This window comes from Mustela putorius, unplaced genomic scaffold (assembly GCF_011764305.1).
Source record: "Mustela putorius furo isolate JIRA1106 unplaced genomic scaffold, ASM1176430v1.1 tig00003845_pilon_pilon_pilon, whole genome shotgun sequence".
Classification (NCBI taxonomy): domain Eukaryota; kingdom Metazoa; phylum Chordata; class Mammalia; order Carnivora; family Mustelidae; genus Mustela; species Mustela putorius.
This window is the reverse complement of record NW_025421998.1, coordinates 24,544,532-24,559,864: the sequence shown is the minus strand read 5'-3', so window position 1 is coordinate 24,559,864 and position 15,333 is coordinate 24,544,532. Positions and strand designations below refer to the sequence as shown.

At 36.8% G+C, this 15,333-nt stretch overlaps 1 protein-coding gene across 1 annotated transcript in view; it reads left to right on the top strand.

The window, feature by feature from the left end:
- The window catches only part of GNAT3 (G protein subunit alpha transducin 3), a 55,978-nt gene that overhangs the window by 37,514 nt on the left and 3,131 nt on the right, over window positions 1–15,333 (top strand). Inside the window, exons 5-7 of the mRNA XM_004739613.3 lie at window positions 2,415–2,543; window positions 12,912–13,041; window positions 13,250–13,403. Coding sequence (XP_004739670.1) covers window positions 2,415–2,543; window positions 12,912–13,041; window positions 13,250–13,403 — 413 coding nt within the window. The remainder of the gene's footprint in view (window positions 1–2,414; window positions 2,544–12,911; window positions 13,042–13,249; window positions 13,404–15,333) is intronic.

The window sequence follows — 15,333 nt, the reverse complement described above, 5'->3', positions numbered from 1 at the left end:
TCAGGGCGCCTGAGTGGTGCAGTCCGTTGAGCTTCTGATTCTCTGTCTGGACTCAGGTCGGGATCTCAGAGTCAGGTCAAGATCTCAGGGTTGGGAGACCAGCCCAGGTCCGTCAGGCTCTGTGCTCACCAGAAGACTGCTTAAGACTCTCTCTCCCTCTGCCTCTCCCCCTCCCCTCGCCCCTCCCCATCCCTTACCCTACTCCTACCCCCCCTCACGTGTGTGCCTGCACTGCTCTCTTGCTCTCTCTTTCTCTCTCTCTCTCAATTAAATAAATATTTAAAACAAACAAAGAACCTATCTCCCAAGTTTAAGCTCACAAAGAGGTGAGTCCTAATCAGAGCAGGGAATGCCATGACCTTGACAACACCCCACCAACCTGCCCCTATCAGCACTAGCAAACTGAAAGGAAGAGGGCAGGACAGTGACAAACAGGGGAAAGATTCTTATTAATACTTCATGGTTTACTGATTGAGGCCATCTAGTGTGCTATTTAAATTCTATCAGCGTTAAGATTTAGCAAAGATTTTACCAGAAAAAAAAATACTGTTTTTGCATAATTAGAAAAAGTTTTTTTTTTTTTAAGGTGATTTGAGCCATATGTATGTTGGTCTTCTGGTTTCAGTTCTAGACCACAGGCCTGACCACTCAAATCTTTTATTTATTAAAAGCAGTCATCTTAAATGCAAATTTGTCACTCTGCTAATGCTTCTGCTTTGCTTGAAATCATTTGTACATGCAAATGAAAGTACATTAAATGTGTCTTTACCAAAGTATTCATTTAGCTATCATTAAAATGAATTTAACTGCTATGTTGACATGTTTGCTTTTGATGTTGTTGTTCCTTCATGAACCGACTAACAGTAGACTTTACCTTACGTGCAGACTTAGTCAATACAGAATTCACAAAGGATGGGGCTTCACAAAATAGAAAAGAGATAAACTGGAAAAATCTTCCAGTATTTTCTTCTGATATATCTGTATCTTGATATGTCTCTTGCTTTTAAGAAAAATTCAGCTTTTTTGGAATAAAGCATGGTGAGAAATTTTCACATCACACATACATATGTTTCTGAACTGTGATTGCCTTTTTGTCATCTGGCCAAAACCCCTTTGGGGCATTCAGTCCATTTGTTTCTGCTCAAAAGCAGAAAGATCCTCAGAGAATAAATTATCTATATTGCTGTTGAATTTACTTTTTTAAAAAATGATAACATAGTTGTGCTGTTTAAGGCATTGTGTGAGGTGCTAATGCATACCAACTCTTCAACTGAGCCCCTGAAAAATTCAACTTCTGAATAATAAGTAATATTTAGCTGATTCTACCCCTCGAATTCTGTCTGGATGGATGTTTGCCCATCATGACCTTCCTGTTAAGCTGCATATGTAAACTTCGTTTAATAGAATGGCCAGTTTTGTCATAAAAACCTTACCAGACTTTGGCTGTCTCTATTTAGCATATTCACAGAAATAGCCATATTGCTAAGCTACTAAAGCCCTGGTATTGAAAGTCTAGAATAGTGGTTGTCAACTGTTTTGAAAGCAATTAGATGCTTTTAAAGACGTGATCTAGTTTCAAAACAGAGCCAAAGAGCAATTCCTCCTCTCTCATCTAACAGACTCTAAGAGAGCACAGGGTGTACTCAGACCTGTTCCTCCTTTTCAGCGCCCCTAGATTCTGTGGCCCAAAAAAGGGCAGATTTAGGCTTGGGAATGGCAGAATTTTTAAATATGTCCTCTAGGAAAGAGTAAGGCCACTGACACACAGGTGGAAGAAGGAGTGAATGCACTGTCTAAGTTCAGCCTTCTGTCCCTTGGGTGGGTCACCAATGTCATGAGATAGTTCCACTGTGAACCAGTAAGAAAGTCAAAGTTGTTTTTGTTTTATTTTATGTGTTTTTTTTAATTGCACTAACTGTATATAATCATGGCACTTAAAACAAATAGTCCAGAGTCCTAAGCTAGACAGTCTGTGGAGAACAACACTATTGCAACCAATTATTGTCTTAAAATTCAAAGTACCTAAATTCAAACGATAGCATTTTTAAGATAATCTAGTGCCTAGCGTGACAAGATAGCATTTTGGGGGAGGATGATCAAAACCTGAAAATAGAACTTCTCTCTGAAATATATCCATACACCGCCAGTTCTGTTACTAATACCTCATAAAACACAGGCTAAGGCAGCACTGGTCTAGCAGACTTTATAATTATAGAGACCTCCATGGGTCAGCTGTGCGCCACTCTTAGCCCTGCCACATCCGGCCACCAAGCTCTGAGGAGCACAATTTTAAAAGCACCAGCCTGGAGCTTCATAATTTTAATGGACCCTGAAGTAAAATTTTATTGGTACCGAATCCTGGTCTCTTCAAACATAAATTTAAAAAATATATGCTATTTTTGTTGTTTTATTAGCTATCTTAATGACGTCGACAGAATCACAGCTCCTGGATATGTCCCGAATGAGCAAGATGTGCTACATTCTCGAGTCAAAACAACTGGAATCATTGAAACTCAATTCTCCTTTAAAGATTTGCATTTCAGGTATGCACTATGTCTTTTCTAACCATCTACAAAAGTAGTCAATATTTTTCCACAGAGAAAGGTCTAACCTGTTTCTGAGCTTGGGCTTAGGAAGAATGCTTGGGTATTCTTCCCAAGCTTTGTTCACTCTCAGTACCACTTTCTCTTACTGCTTTCCTATGGCCTTACACCCTATCCCTCATCCTAAGCCCCACATCCTCCTCAAAGAAAAATGCCTTGTCTTGACTAGGTGGGAGCTCGATTTCATTTTCCTCTTGAAACTGATATCCTACTTTGAAAATGAGAGAGAGAGAGAGAAGGAGAGAAAGAAATTATATTTTAATAAAATTTAAGTAACAGGTGCCACAGATACAATGTCCTTTGCCCTCCAATCTCCCATTTGCCTGAAATATTCTTATTCATATCCTTAATTTAAAAAATGCAAATAACTGAGAGAACTATTTGAATGTGATGCTATTTACTGAAGTAACAAGACCTATTTTATAAGTATGGTTTGGGTATGAAAATGAGTCCACTAATTTTATTGCTGTCACATTACCAAGACCTTTCTAGAAATGCAAAACCACTCACTTACTATACCAAGAAATGGAAATCCAAACTGTAATATTATAAAATGTCATGAGACTTAAGTACCTCTCCCTGTGGATTGTGGATAAGATGGACTATTAAACATTAAAACCAGGCTCCAGATGTACCACTTAATAAAATGAAAAAAATAATTAAAAACGCAATAAACTCATTCATGTATGCAAACGGGGAATTTTTTTTAAAGTAGAAAAATGAAACAAAAGTGACATGGATTATCTGCATCCATTTGTGAAGCAAAACTTACTTCAGTGGGATAAAAGCTTTAAAAAAAATTTTTTTTTTTTATTAATATTGCCGAATCAGATTATCTGCTTAGACTTGATGTTACATAGATAGCCAGGGTATTTTCAAGTTAATATCACAGAAAGCTCTTCAAAATTTACACCTGAATTTCAAGTCCACAAATAGTTAATTTTCTGACAGATGAGACAAAGATCAAACCAGGATAAAGGGACTGCTAAGATTTGGATCAACATATACTCTTGGCAAATGTAAGCAGTTTGTCTTCAGTCCTGTCATGGCCATAGTGCAATTCCTCTTTGGCAACAACCTTCTCCACACTCCTGGTTTTTTATCCAGTTTCTAAGGTTTTCCTATGGGAATCCAAGTCCAATTGCTTAGCTCCTCTGCCCCTCCTAAGCCTGTCACAGCATTACACAAACTAATAGAATTTTCTGGAGTTTAAACAGGATCATGGACCAGTTATGAAAATTAATATCATGTACTGAATACCTAGAAGTTGACAACTCCAGTCAGCCTATGCAACACCAATTTGGTATCTTCTCAGAAATAGTCACTATCATAAATTACCTGCTGTATATATCTCTTCCTTGAACGTTCTAAACCTTAGGGCCTTTGCACTTGCTGTTCTTTTTGCCTAAATTGCTCTCTCTGATACTAGATCTCTGCAAAGACTGTCTCCTTATCATTAAGTTCCAAAATGAGTTGCCATCTCCTCATGGAACCTTGATCATTCTGTCTACCATCCCTGTGTATACTTGTCACTACTGAACAATAGTGTCCTGGTAAGCCTATCAGTCAGCTCTCTGGGACAGGGGGAGAAGGAAGGCCTGACATGCAGTCCCTGAAGATCCCCTTGGTATAAAAATACTGTAACAATGGCTAACTGCAACCTAGCAATGAGAAGTCACTAAATGTAATACTGGGAAGAAACACAAAGAGCTCTCACTTCCCATACCAACGTGAGGCAGTGCCTTTACAAGATTGAAATATCATGCTATTTTGTTCCAAAAACAAAAACAAAACCCTTACTAATGTATGAAATTGACTTCTTTGTTTGTTTCTGTTTCTGTCTTAAATGCTCCGAGCTCCCGGAGGGTAGGAGCCATGTCTCTACAGTACCATCTCCTGTGATTATCATGGTGGCTAGCACAGAGTAGGCTTACAGTTGATTTTTGCCAGATGAATAAACGTGCTAGGCCAATCACTGTATGGGCCCTAGTTGTACACATTCTTTGAACCGAGCATTGCTGCTCCTATGTTAGACAAAGAGCCCCAAAATGGAGGCTCAAATGAGGTGAAAGATTTCCCCAAGATCATACATAGAGGCACTATGAAGGTTAGAACACATCTTTCTAACTTCCAAGACCACACTTCTTACACTGAGTATCTCTGTGGGCCACGAGGTAAACTGGCAGAAACCATTCTTTCTTCCGTAGAATAAGTGTTCCTTCCAATGTTTTTGGTCCTTCATAATTCCCTTGAGAGAGAAGAGGGAACAGGGAATAAAACAGCCTGTTGGGTAGCTGTCTAGGAGTTGGCAGGCTCTGGTACCTTCGGATATCTGTGCTTCTGAAACCAAGGGACATGATGACTGCCAGTGAGCATCCCAAACCTCAGATAGTCACGTTCATTTTCTGGAACATCTATTTCTCTCAGTACCAAATAATATTAATAAAATTTAAAAAATTATATTCTGAGCGTAACAGCATTTGCATTAGTTTTTTTTAAAAAAAATAAAACCTTATTTTAAAGATATGTAACCTCATAATACATCTCATCAGATTATACTTCTAAACCCCCATTGGTCCATCATCATTTTTCTGTCCTTCTGTGGTTTGTGAGGCACTGAGTCCATCAGGCAGGGGATTGCCTATGCTACTTTCATATCCCACTGGTCCTTACGAAGGAATAGGAAAGATCTTCTAATTCTCTATTGAACAGCATCAAGGCTGAAATAGAAGGTGTTTGGGAACTGGATTGTAAAGTCAAGTTAGGACTTCTTTTGCCATAACATTTTCTATGCTACCCAATGGTGACCTCTTTGCCATTCTTTTATTTATTTATTTATTTATTTATTTTAAAGATTTTATTTATTTATTTGACAGAGAGAAATCACAAGTAGATGGAGAGGCAGGCAGAGAGAAAGAGAGGGAAGCAGGCTCTCTGCTGAGCAGAGAGCCCGATGCAGGACTCGATCCCAGGACTCTGAGATCATGACCTGAGCCGAAGGCAGCGGCTTAACCCACTGAGCCACCCAGGCGCCCCTCTTTGCCATTCTTAAGACAGGTTTTTAACTCTTGGGGCACCTGGGTGGCTGAGTTGGTTAAGCATCTGCCTTTGGCTCAGGTCATGATCCTGGATCTCAGGATCTAGCCCCACATCAGGCTCCTTGCTCAGTGGGGAGCCTGCCCCTCCCTTTGCCCCATATTCCACTTGTGCTCTCTCTCTCATATAAATGAATAAAATCTTAAAAAAAAAAAAAACCAAGATAGGTTTTTAGCTCTTTTGTTTGAATAGGTATTGTTTTTCCTCCTGCTCAAGAGGATTTGTTATTTAAAAGGCATCTTCTATAAGGAATGGAGAATATTAATTACTCACTCAAATGCAGAGATTTTCTCTAAACACAAATATTTAAACAATGGAATTTGGAAAATATTTAAATTTTGCTACAAAATATAAAAAAGGCAACTCTTCTTTCTTAAGGAACTATTTAAAACCACTTACTTACATTTTTAAGTTTAGTCACAGCAACTGAGATATATTAATCCCTTAATAAATTCCTACAGTTAAATCACTTATTTTTTGAATGGCTGAATAGGATTATCTATAAGTGCACAGGATTTTGTAGTATAAAATTTGGTAGTATTTCAAAATAGAAAGTACAAAAATAAGATACCTTCCTACTTCATTTCAGTAAGTGCCTAAGATATTAAAATATATTGCATTAGCATTGATTTGTATTCACATAGCATACATCATCCTATGATTATTTAAAACTAAAGATTTAATTTGCATATTAAATTAGAGAACTCTAGAATTTTAAATAGGAACATCAAAATAAAAAATTCTCTCTGCCAATATACTATATCATCTTCCTGTATCACCTAATTTAATGGAAATTACCTTAGTGTTCTTATCAAACCAGAACTCCAACTGCCAAACATAAAAGAAATTATCTTCATACATGTTAAAGTACTAGTAAATGGAAAATACAAGTGTGAGCTCTTTTAGTTGTCATAAAATAATTCCTTAGGACAAAGAACTTAAAGATTTATAAGGCTTTATCAAACAATTATAGAAAAGTCACTTCCTAATTGTTCCACAATTAAACAAGAGAATTATAAAGACATAAAGCTATGAGGAAGTCAAAGAAGAGAAGTCAGCAACTATTATAATGTGAATCTTTAGGTTTTGTAAGTTCAACATAACTATTTCCAACAATGTTCGAGTAGATCTATGATATAACATGAATTATAATTTTCTTGAATTTTAAATTGATCATGTGCATTGGTTTCCTTTATTGTGGGGGTATAAGTCAGCTTAGGAGTAAGTCTGATTGTCTACCCAGGTGCTAGACTGTTTGACATAAAACCATAAAACTCAACAACTTTCCCAATTGTTTAAAATAGACTACACAACTCAAATGCTGACTATAAAGCCATAAACCCTGATACCTTTCCCTCTATTAATGCCATGGATAGTTTAACAAATAATCAATGTTCAGCTGTCACTTGAAAGCCTTGCCTGTGGATTTTTAGCTGTATGGTACAACTTGGGCATTTAAAAAGTTGTTTTTTTTTTAAACAATTCTAACTGAACTATCAGACTTAATAAGGAAATATGTATAACCAAACCAAACAAATAAGTAAAATAAAACTTCTTCACCCAAACGAGAATTGCACATTTCATTCAATATCATTAATGCTCTGGTTACTTTTACTACTCAAGGAATCAAGGGTATTCAATCTATATCACGCATATGTTTACTTGATTAATTGTCCCTGTAGATCTGACCAGTCCAAATGTCAGTTAGTGAAAAAGCATGTTTTTCTCTGATTTCTCCATTTGTTTTTCACAAATTGGTCATGATGGAATATACATGTATTCATATTCATGTTTATTCATATACATTCTTACATATATTTTTTAGATCAGAGAACATCGATTCAATGAAATATGTTAGAAAAGACTTCTACTTCGGAAATCTCTAAAATGTTTCTAGGTTTTAATGCTTTATACCTCTAAAATAAACCCAAAATTAAAATTTAGAGGAAGAGGTCAAAGTGAAGAGGGATGTGTGAAAAGAAATTACTACAATAGCAGCAAAACAACACGTAACTTCTTAGAGCTAACATAATATCCAGTAGACTAAGTATAAGAGCAGAACTTACACAATAAGGTGTTGGTCTGATTTGCTAATGGACATTTCAATTCTGTTATGGCAAATGGCATTAGAGCAATGTTCTATGCTCCTTGGGCCTTTGTCTCTAACTTCAACCTGAGCACATGCACATAGATACACATCACTGTTTATTAAGTGAGTCATAAAATGAGAAGCTAACTAACATGCTATCTAAGACTTTGAAAAGCCATTTTATCAATATGACAAGACCCTCAGAGAACAAATCTTTGCCTTTCCTTCCTCAGGAGAAAGCTATGCCTATTGAAACATGTTTACTGAAGGCTGCATGATAAATTAAAAGAACAGTGGGCTAAGGGTTATATTGCACATTATGCCCCTCACTTAATGTATATATTTACCTGAAGAGGAGAATAGATACCCTTACGCAAGGATGTTAATGTCAACAGTAGGCTGTGAAGAAGCTGAATGATCAGAGAAAGCCAGGAGAGAGCCAGCGAGATTGCTAGGCTTGCTCTGAATTTCATCTCAAAGATTTTCCAAACATTCTCTTTCTTGGGAAAGCCATTTGAGATTACATTGTAGAAAATAAAAACATGGAAACCACATGAAGTTTCTGTTTTTCCCTTTTCCTGGTGAGTTTAAATTCCCCTCAGAGTTCATAAATTGGTAATACCCATATCTTGATAATTATTATTGTTTTCATTGCAAGGGACTCCCTGAAATTTTTTTTTTCTGATTTAACACTATTGACATGAGCACAATAAGGTTATTTTCTTTGAGATAAAATATTTGATCACTGTGCCAGGAATATGAGAAAGGAATATTCTACTAATAGAACATCTTCAGATTTATAAATTTTGAATATAATCTAATTGAAAATATAAAAGTAATTAAAAAGAGAAATCATCAGATGGATGGAGATAGCCATAAGAGCAGAGGAAAAGAGGCTCAAAAAGAAAAGCTAGTTAGACAAGCCCAAGCCCTATCTATCTGGTGGAGAAAACTTAACCAAGGTGTTCTGGAGTTTGGTTCCTATAGCAATAGCATTTCTACTGTGGAAATTGAATTTTGAGTTCTCTTAGCACTCATTCTATTCATCCAGCAACTTGTGTCCTCATTTGTGATTAGTTAGTTCTCCATTGTGGGATGCCCACGATGGAAGCAGACCTTGAAGAGAGGACTAAGATGAAAGAGGAAACAAGAATTAAGGAGATACTTACATGTTCAAATCTAGTGGGTGGAGATACAATGGGTGGTTTTAGTTCAAAAGCTTACCAGGAGTTTAAACCTAAGGATGCATATTCAATCTTCAACACACCAAAATCCACAAGTTAATATATCTTTGCTTGATCACAGTATCACATTCCTTTGCCAACAAATGATCCATCATGTATCTGTCTATGACCAAATGGGGAGTATACACATCACCTAGAATTCTGACAGTCTATACTATCACCATTAAAATCATGGAACAAAATACCTGGGAAGGGGAGTTTTACATTTTTGCCCAGTTTGACAACACATAGAACTACTGTCTGAACTAGAAGAAGGACAGACTCTACAGCAAAGGTAATTCCAGCCCACTGATGAGAGTTTAAGAGTTTTCAAGCTAACTGTGGACACTAGGTATTAACTGAGGACCTCTGGCCCAAGTAAATGAAGTTATACTTGATGAGCTCATAACAAAGCTTCATGATTATACCCACAGCACCTATCATGCCGCTTGGTACATAACAGCCTCCACAATTATTACTTGAATTAATACACCTTGGGCAAGTGGCTTTATTAAAAATAAAAATCACAATTGTACTTGCCTTATGAGTTTATAGTTTAAAATTTGAGTTGATTGTTGTAGCTTACTCCCATGCTTGGCAAATAAACTCTCACTCGGTGTGTTAAATTAAGATTAAGACATTATGGGGCGCCTGGGTGGCCCAGTGGGTTGAGCCTCTGCCTTTAGCTCAGGTCATGGTCTCGGGTTCCTGGAATCAAGTCCCGCATTGGGCTCTCTGCTCAGCAGGGAGCCTGCTTCACCCCCACCCCCGTCTGCCTGCCTCTCTGCCTACTTGTGATCTGTCAGTCAAACAAAAATAAATAAAATTAAAAAAAAAATTAAAATTAAAATAAAAAAAAAGATTAAGACATTATAATTGGTGGGAACTCATGGAGTTAAAAGTCATAATCTAAACTATTTCCATTTGGATTACATTTTATAATTTCAACTAAGCTATAGATAAAATGATTTTTCAAAGTCTGAAAAAAATACTAAAAATACTAAAATACTAAGATTACTTTTATAGATCAACAAAATATTTGACTAAAATTTAAAGGCCTGACTGCATATTAATTATCTTTGTTTCCATAAGAGTCTTAACTCATTTTCAAAAATTAAATGGTTTATATAATAATATAACCTTAAATTCAAAATTCTGTCTTCTTCCTCCATTTATATTACAAGTCTGAAACTGCAAAGGATTTGGCATTATCAGTACCTATAATAGTGTTTGTTGATATTGGATTTAAATTTCCAAAGCACCTAACTACTGAACTCTTCAACATTATCTTGAGTATTGTTAGCATCTCCTTTTTCAATTTTGCATCGGGGTGCATTTGTGTGTGTGTGTGTGTGTGTGTGTGTGTGTATACACATACAAATTCGAGGAATTCAGTTCTATATGTCTGTTCTCTACCTGGTTCACACATCAAGTGGAAAGTAGTTGAATGGACTCTACGATGTATTCTACTTTTGATTATCTTCACCAAGTCAACTAATTGGAATTTATTATCCCAGGTACAGTTAATGCCTTTGAAATCTCTGTACAGCCTGGATGTTTCTCGGTAATTAACATGTTGTGGTTAAACTATTATGAAAGCCCCATAATTTCTTTTTCTGCTTCTAGTCTCTTATCAAATCTATCTTCTGGACTCAGATCAAAGTGACCTAACATAACAACAAGCAAACAAACAATGTTAATACTTTGCCTCCAAATCTCCCATAATTCCCCCACTGATGGCTATATAAATGTCATCTTCTCGTGTAATACAAAAGACTTAGTTAATCTATTTCAGGGCTAATTTGCCAGGTTTGCTCCCACCTGCTCAAATCCTTTGCTCTTGCTGTTTCTTCTGCTGTCTCTCCCTGAAACGTTTTCCTAGACATTCACTTGGCTCAGTCCCTCAACACCTTAAGCTTTTAATTAGCAGTTTCCAGTTAGTTTAGTTTAAATTATGACCCATCCCTACACTCCTTGCATGTCTCTATCCTAAGTCTGTTCACAAACACCACACAACAAGCCCCACCACCAACACTGCCACCACGTAGACTAGAAGCTTCTTGAGGTTGAATCTCTAATGCTTGGCATGATCAATAAATATTCTTTGAATAAATGAATAATTAGGCCATTTATCGCAATGGTTTTACTTAAGTTTTCACGTTCCCAAAAATATACATTATGTGCTTACCCCAGACATGCCATGTTCTTCATTTCTTGATGACTGGCACATGCACTTGATAACTAGCCCCCCCCACCCCGACCCCGTCCTATTAACACCATCCTATAAAGCAATCCTTTCTCAGAAAGAAAGTGATGTGAGAGAAAGTAAATGGAGATGGGGAGAGACCCAATTCACATCGGTTCAAGGCACCTTCCTTGTGAACACTGTGACAGACGCTGACTGTAAGACCTGTGAGGTGAGAATGAGGCAGGGTCACGTCATGAAGAAAGGAGTCGTGTCACCTGGGAAGGAGATGGGTTGTGCCAAAGTCCTGAAGCTGCAAAAAGTTAGGATTAAGAGCTTGAAGAGTAGCCTTATGATCAGATTATATGAAAGAGGAAAGTAGTATGAACTAAGGTGGGAAAAGTAAGCAGGAACCAAAATTGCCAGAGCCTCAAGGGTCATCAGACCAGCCTGTGTGTGGTTTGATGGCTGACAAGCCCAAGGAAAGTCACAGAACTCTGGCCGTGGCTGTGCTGAGAAATGTCGGTGGCTTGTACAAGAGAAGGGGCTTAGAGAGAAGTGCATGAACTGGGAACTGCATTTTGCATGGGTATTATGTGGAGGGTAAGGGAAAGGAAGGTGTTAAGAAAAACTCCTAGTTTCTTTACTGAGTTCCTAGGTCCATGAGGGTGACTTTAACCAAAATACTAACACTTTTACCAAAATACTAACACATTTTCAAACACCTCTTCTGATTCAGTTCTAAGATGACTCAGGCTGACTTAGGTTTTCCTCTGAGCTCACATTTTACCTTGTGGATTACTCTATTTATTATATAGTACCAAACATCTGGGTGGGCCAGTCAGTGAAGTGTCCAACAGATGATTTCAGCTGGGGTCATGAACTCAGGGTCATGGGATCAAACCCCTGTTGGGCTCTATGCTTGGCAAGGAGTCTGCTTGAGATTCCCTTTCCCTCTGCCCCTCCCCTCACTTTCTCTCTTTCTCTCAAATAAATATAATCTTTTAAGATAAAAGATTATTTATCATATAATCCTATAACATATTGTATTTCTCTCTCCAAGACAGCAGGCTCTTTGAAGGTAGTGACCGTATCTTTTCATCTTTCTGTTGGTAGGCCTAACACAGTGCCCCACACAGAAAATGAAAATGTAATTGAATGAATGAATGAATGAATGAATGTAGGAAGAACTAAGAGAAGAAGCAAGAATCAGAGTATCAGAACTATGTTAGCTTCCAATCTTTTTGTAGGTTCTGTTCATTTAAGACTATGCATAGACTTTTTTTAAATTTTAGTTCTGGTACAGTTAATATGCAGTGTTCTATTAGTTTTAGGTGTACAACATAGTGACACAACACGTCCACACTATGCATAGACTTGGGCCAAAAATCTCTTGAGTCTAGTAAATTTCTTACTAAAACTATCAATTGCTAAAAATTGCCCAGTCCCTCAAAGTCAGTATGTGATTTTCTCTAACTTGCATGAATACCAAAAAAAGAAAAAAAAGAAAAGAAAAAAAAAAAAAAAGACAAACTCTTTTTCTGTAGTCCTTGAGCTGTAAATTGGCCAAAGAAAATATTTTATAATCAATAAAAATCAAAAGATTATCTTTTGAAGATTTAAGAGTGTTCATTTATAGTTCTAAAAGCTAACATTAATGTGACTTTTGGTGGGTATGTCTAAGACTTGTTATCCTATTTTCATTTTTTTTAAAGAATGTTTGATGTAGGAGGACAGAGATCTGAGAGAAAGAAATGGATTCACTGCTTTGAAGGTGTTACATGTATTATATTTTGTGCTGCTCTCAGTGCCTACGACATGGTCCTAGTGGAAGACGGGGAAGTGGTGAGTCTCAAAGGAAAATAAAGTCAGGGTAAAACAAACAAACAAACAAACCCCAAGCATATGTGCTTCTCAACGTTACTACCATATTCCCCAGCTAGGGGAAGATCTTCCAAACATAGATGTTACTTCTCAAGTCCTGTTTTTTAATGCTCGATGTTAATATTTTGCAAATAATAATGCTACACATTCTCACCTTTATACCTAACAGAACAGAATGCATGAAAGCCTTCACCTGTTCAACAGTATCTGTAATCACAAGTACTTTGCGACCACCTCCATTGTCCTGTTTCTCAATAAAAAAGATCTCTTTCAAGAAAAAGTAACCAAAGTGCATCTTAGTGTCTGCTTTCCAGAATACACTGGTAAGATACTTTAATTCCATATAAATTCTTATATACACTTATATTTTCCTATCTTCATCTTGACAGGTAACATTTATCAAGTTGAGGCTTATGATAATTGCTTGAGTCATGTGTATGATCCAAACTGGAAGAAATCTTACAGTGAAATAGGAAACCCTCTCAACACTGTTGGCATTAAAGCAAAGCTCTAAGGAATAAATGGGAGATTAGGTGGGCCAGCGCTGCTGCTCTATGTATTAAACACTGCAAACTATATTAACTTAAACATTATAAATAATATATTTCAAATTGGCATTTTTTTTTAAAGATTTATTTTACTCGAGAGAGAGAGAGAGAGAAAGAGTCAAGTGCTGGAGAGGTGGAGTCTTAAGCAAACTCTGCACTGAGTAGGGAGCCTGACGCGAGGCCTCGTCTCAAGACTCATGATCTCAAGAGTCAGACACCCAGCTGACTGTGCCACCCAGATGCCCCCACCAAAATGGCATTTTTTAATGTACTTCCTAATGAAACTTTAAAATGCAGTTGTTTTTCAAAGTCTGAATTAAGTTTCCTGAGGGATGGTCTCAATGATTTTTGAGAATAGTGACATTTTCTCTTTCCAGCTTTCATTTTCCAGTTTTCCTAGGGCCTAGAATTTTAGTGCTAATCCTATTAATGACTATAAATATCAGGTTCTGTCAGTAGTTTTTTTTTTTTTTCTTCAGAGATAGGTTTGTTGTTGTTGTTGTTTTTGTATATAGTTACATCTCTGTTAATGAAATTGTGTGTAAGATGGAAATACTTATGATTTAAATGACAAATAGGATGCCTGGGTGGCTCATTTGGTTAAATGTCTGCCTTTGGCACAGGTTATGATCTCCGAGTCCTGGATGGAGCCCCACATCAGCTCCCAGCTCAGTGGGAGCCTGCTTCTCCCTCTCCCGCTGCCCCTCCCCCCACTCATGTGCATGCTCACTCTCTCAAATAAATAAAATCTTCTAAAAAAATAAAAATAAATTTTAAAAAACACAAATAGAAGCTAATTCTACTACTTTGCTTTATGGGTAGCCCAGATGTTTCTAGAAGCATGGCAGTCTGTCATAGTAGCTATTTATGCTAATGTAAAACTAGTGCTTCTATCTTCCTTCTAGCTTTGTAAATATTAATTATATGTTAACACATTTATCATGTGATTAAATATAATCATGATTCCATTTTGAATAATACAAACTACATATAGACTCAGTAAAGCTCTGTATGTTTTCTTTTAACTAATAGGCTTATTTCTTAGAGCAGTTTTTGGTTTTCAGGACAAATGAATGGAAAATGAGAGTTCTATTCCCTCTCTAGTCAGCTTCCCATTTCTCTTATCATTAACATTTTGCATTGAGGTGGTGTATTTGTTACAATTGACTAACAGTTATTGATACATTATAACTAAAGTCCATAGTTTATTAGGGGCACTCTGTGTCATGCAGTTCTGTGTGTTTTGCAAATTCATGTCATGTCCCCATCATTACAGTAACATATAGCCTCACTGCCATAAAAATCAACTGTGTTCCACTATAATCAGTGCTTTACCCCTCCACTCCAAATTGTGGCAACCTCTGATCATTTTACTCCATCTATAGTTGTACTCTTTCCAGAATGTCATAGAGCTGTAATCGTACAATATATGGCATTTTCTGACAGACTCTTTTCATTATAAAATGCTATATGCATTTAAATTTCCTCCATGTCTTTTCATGGGTTGATAGTCCATTTCTATTTACTATTGAATAGTATTTCATTCCATAAAGCATTTTTTTTCCTCTTTCATCTATTGAAAGACATCTCAGTTACTTCCAATTTTTGACAATTATGAATAAAGCTGCTATAAATATAGTATACACTGTGCTAGAGTGTATGGTAAGACTCTGTTTAGCTTTGTAAGAAACTGCCCAACTGCCTT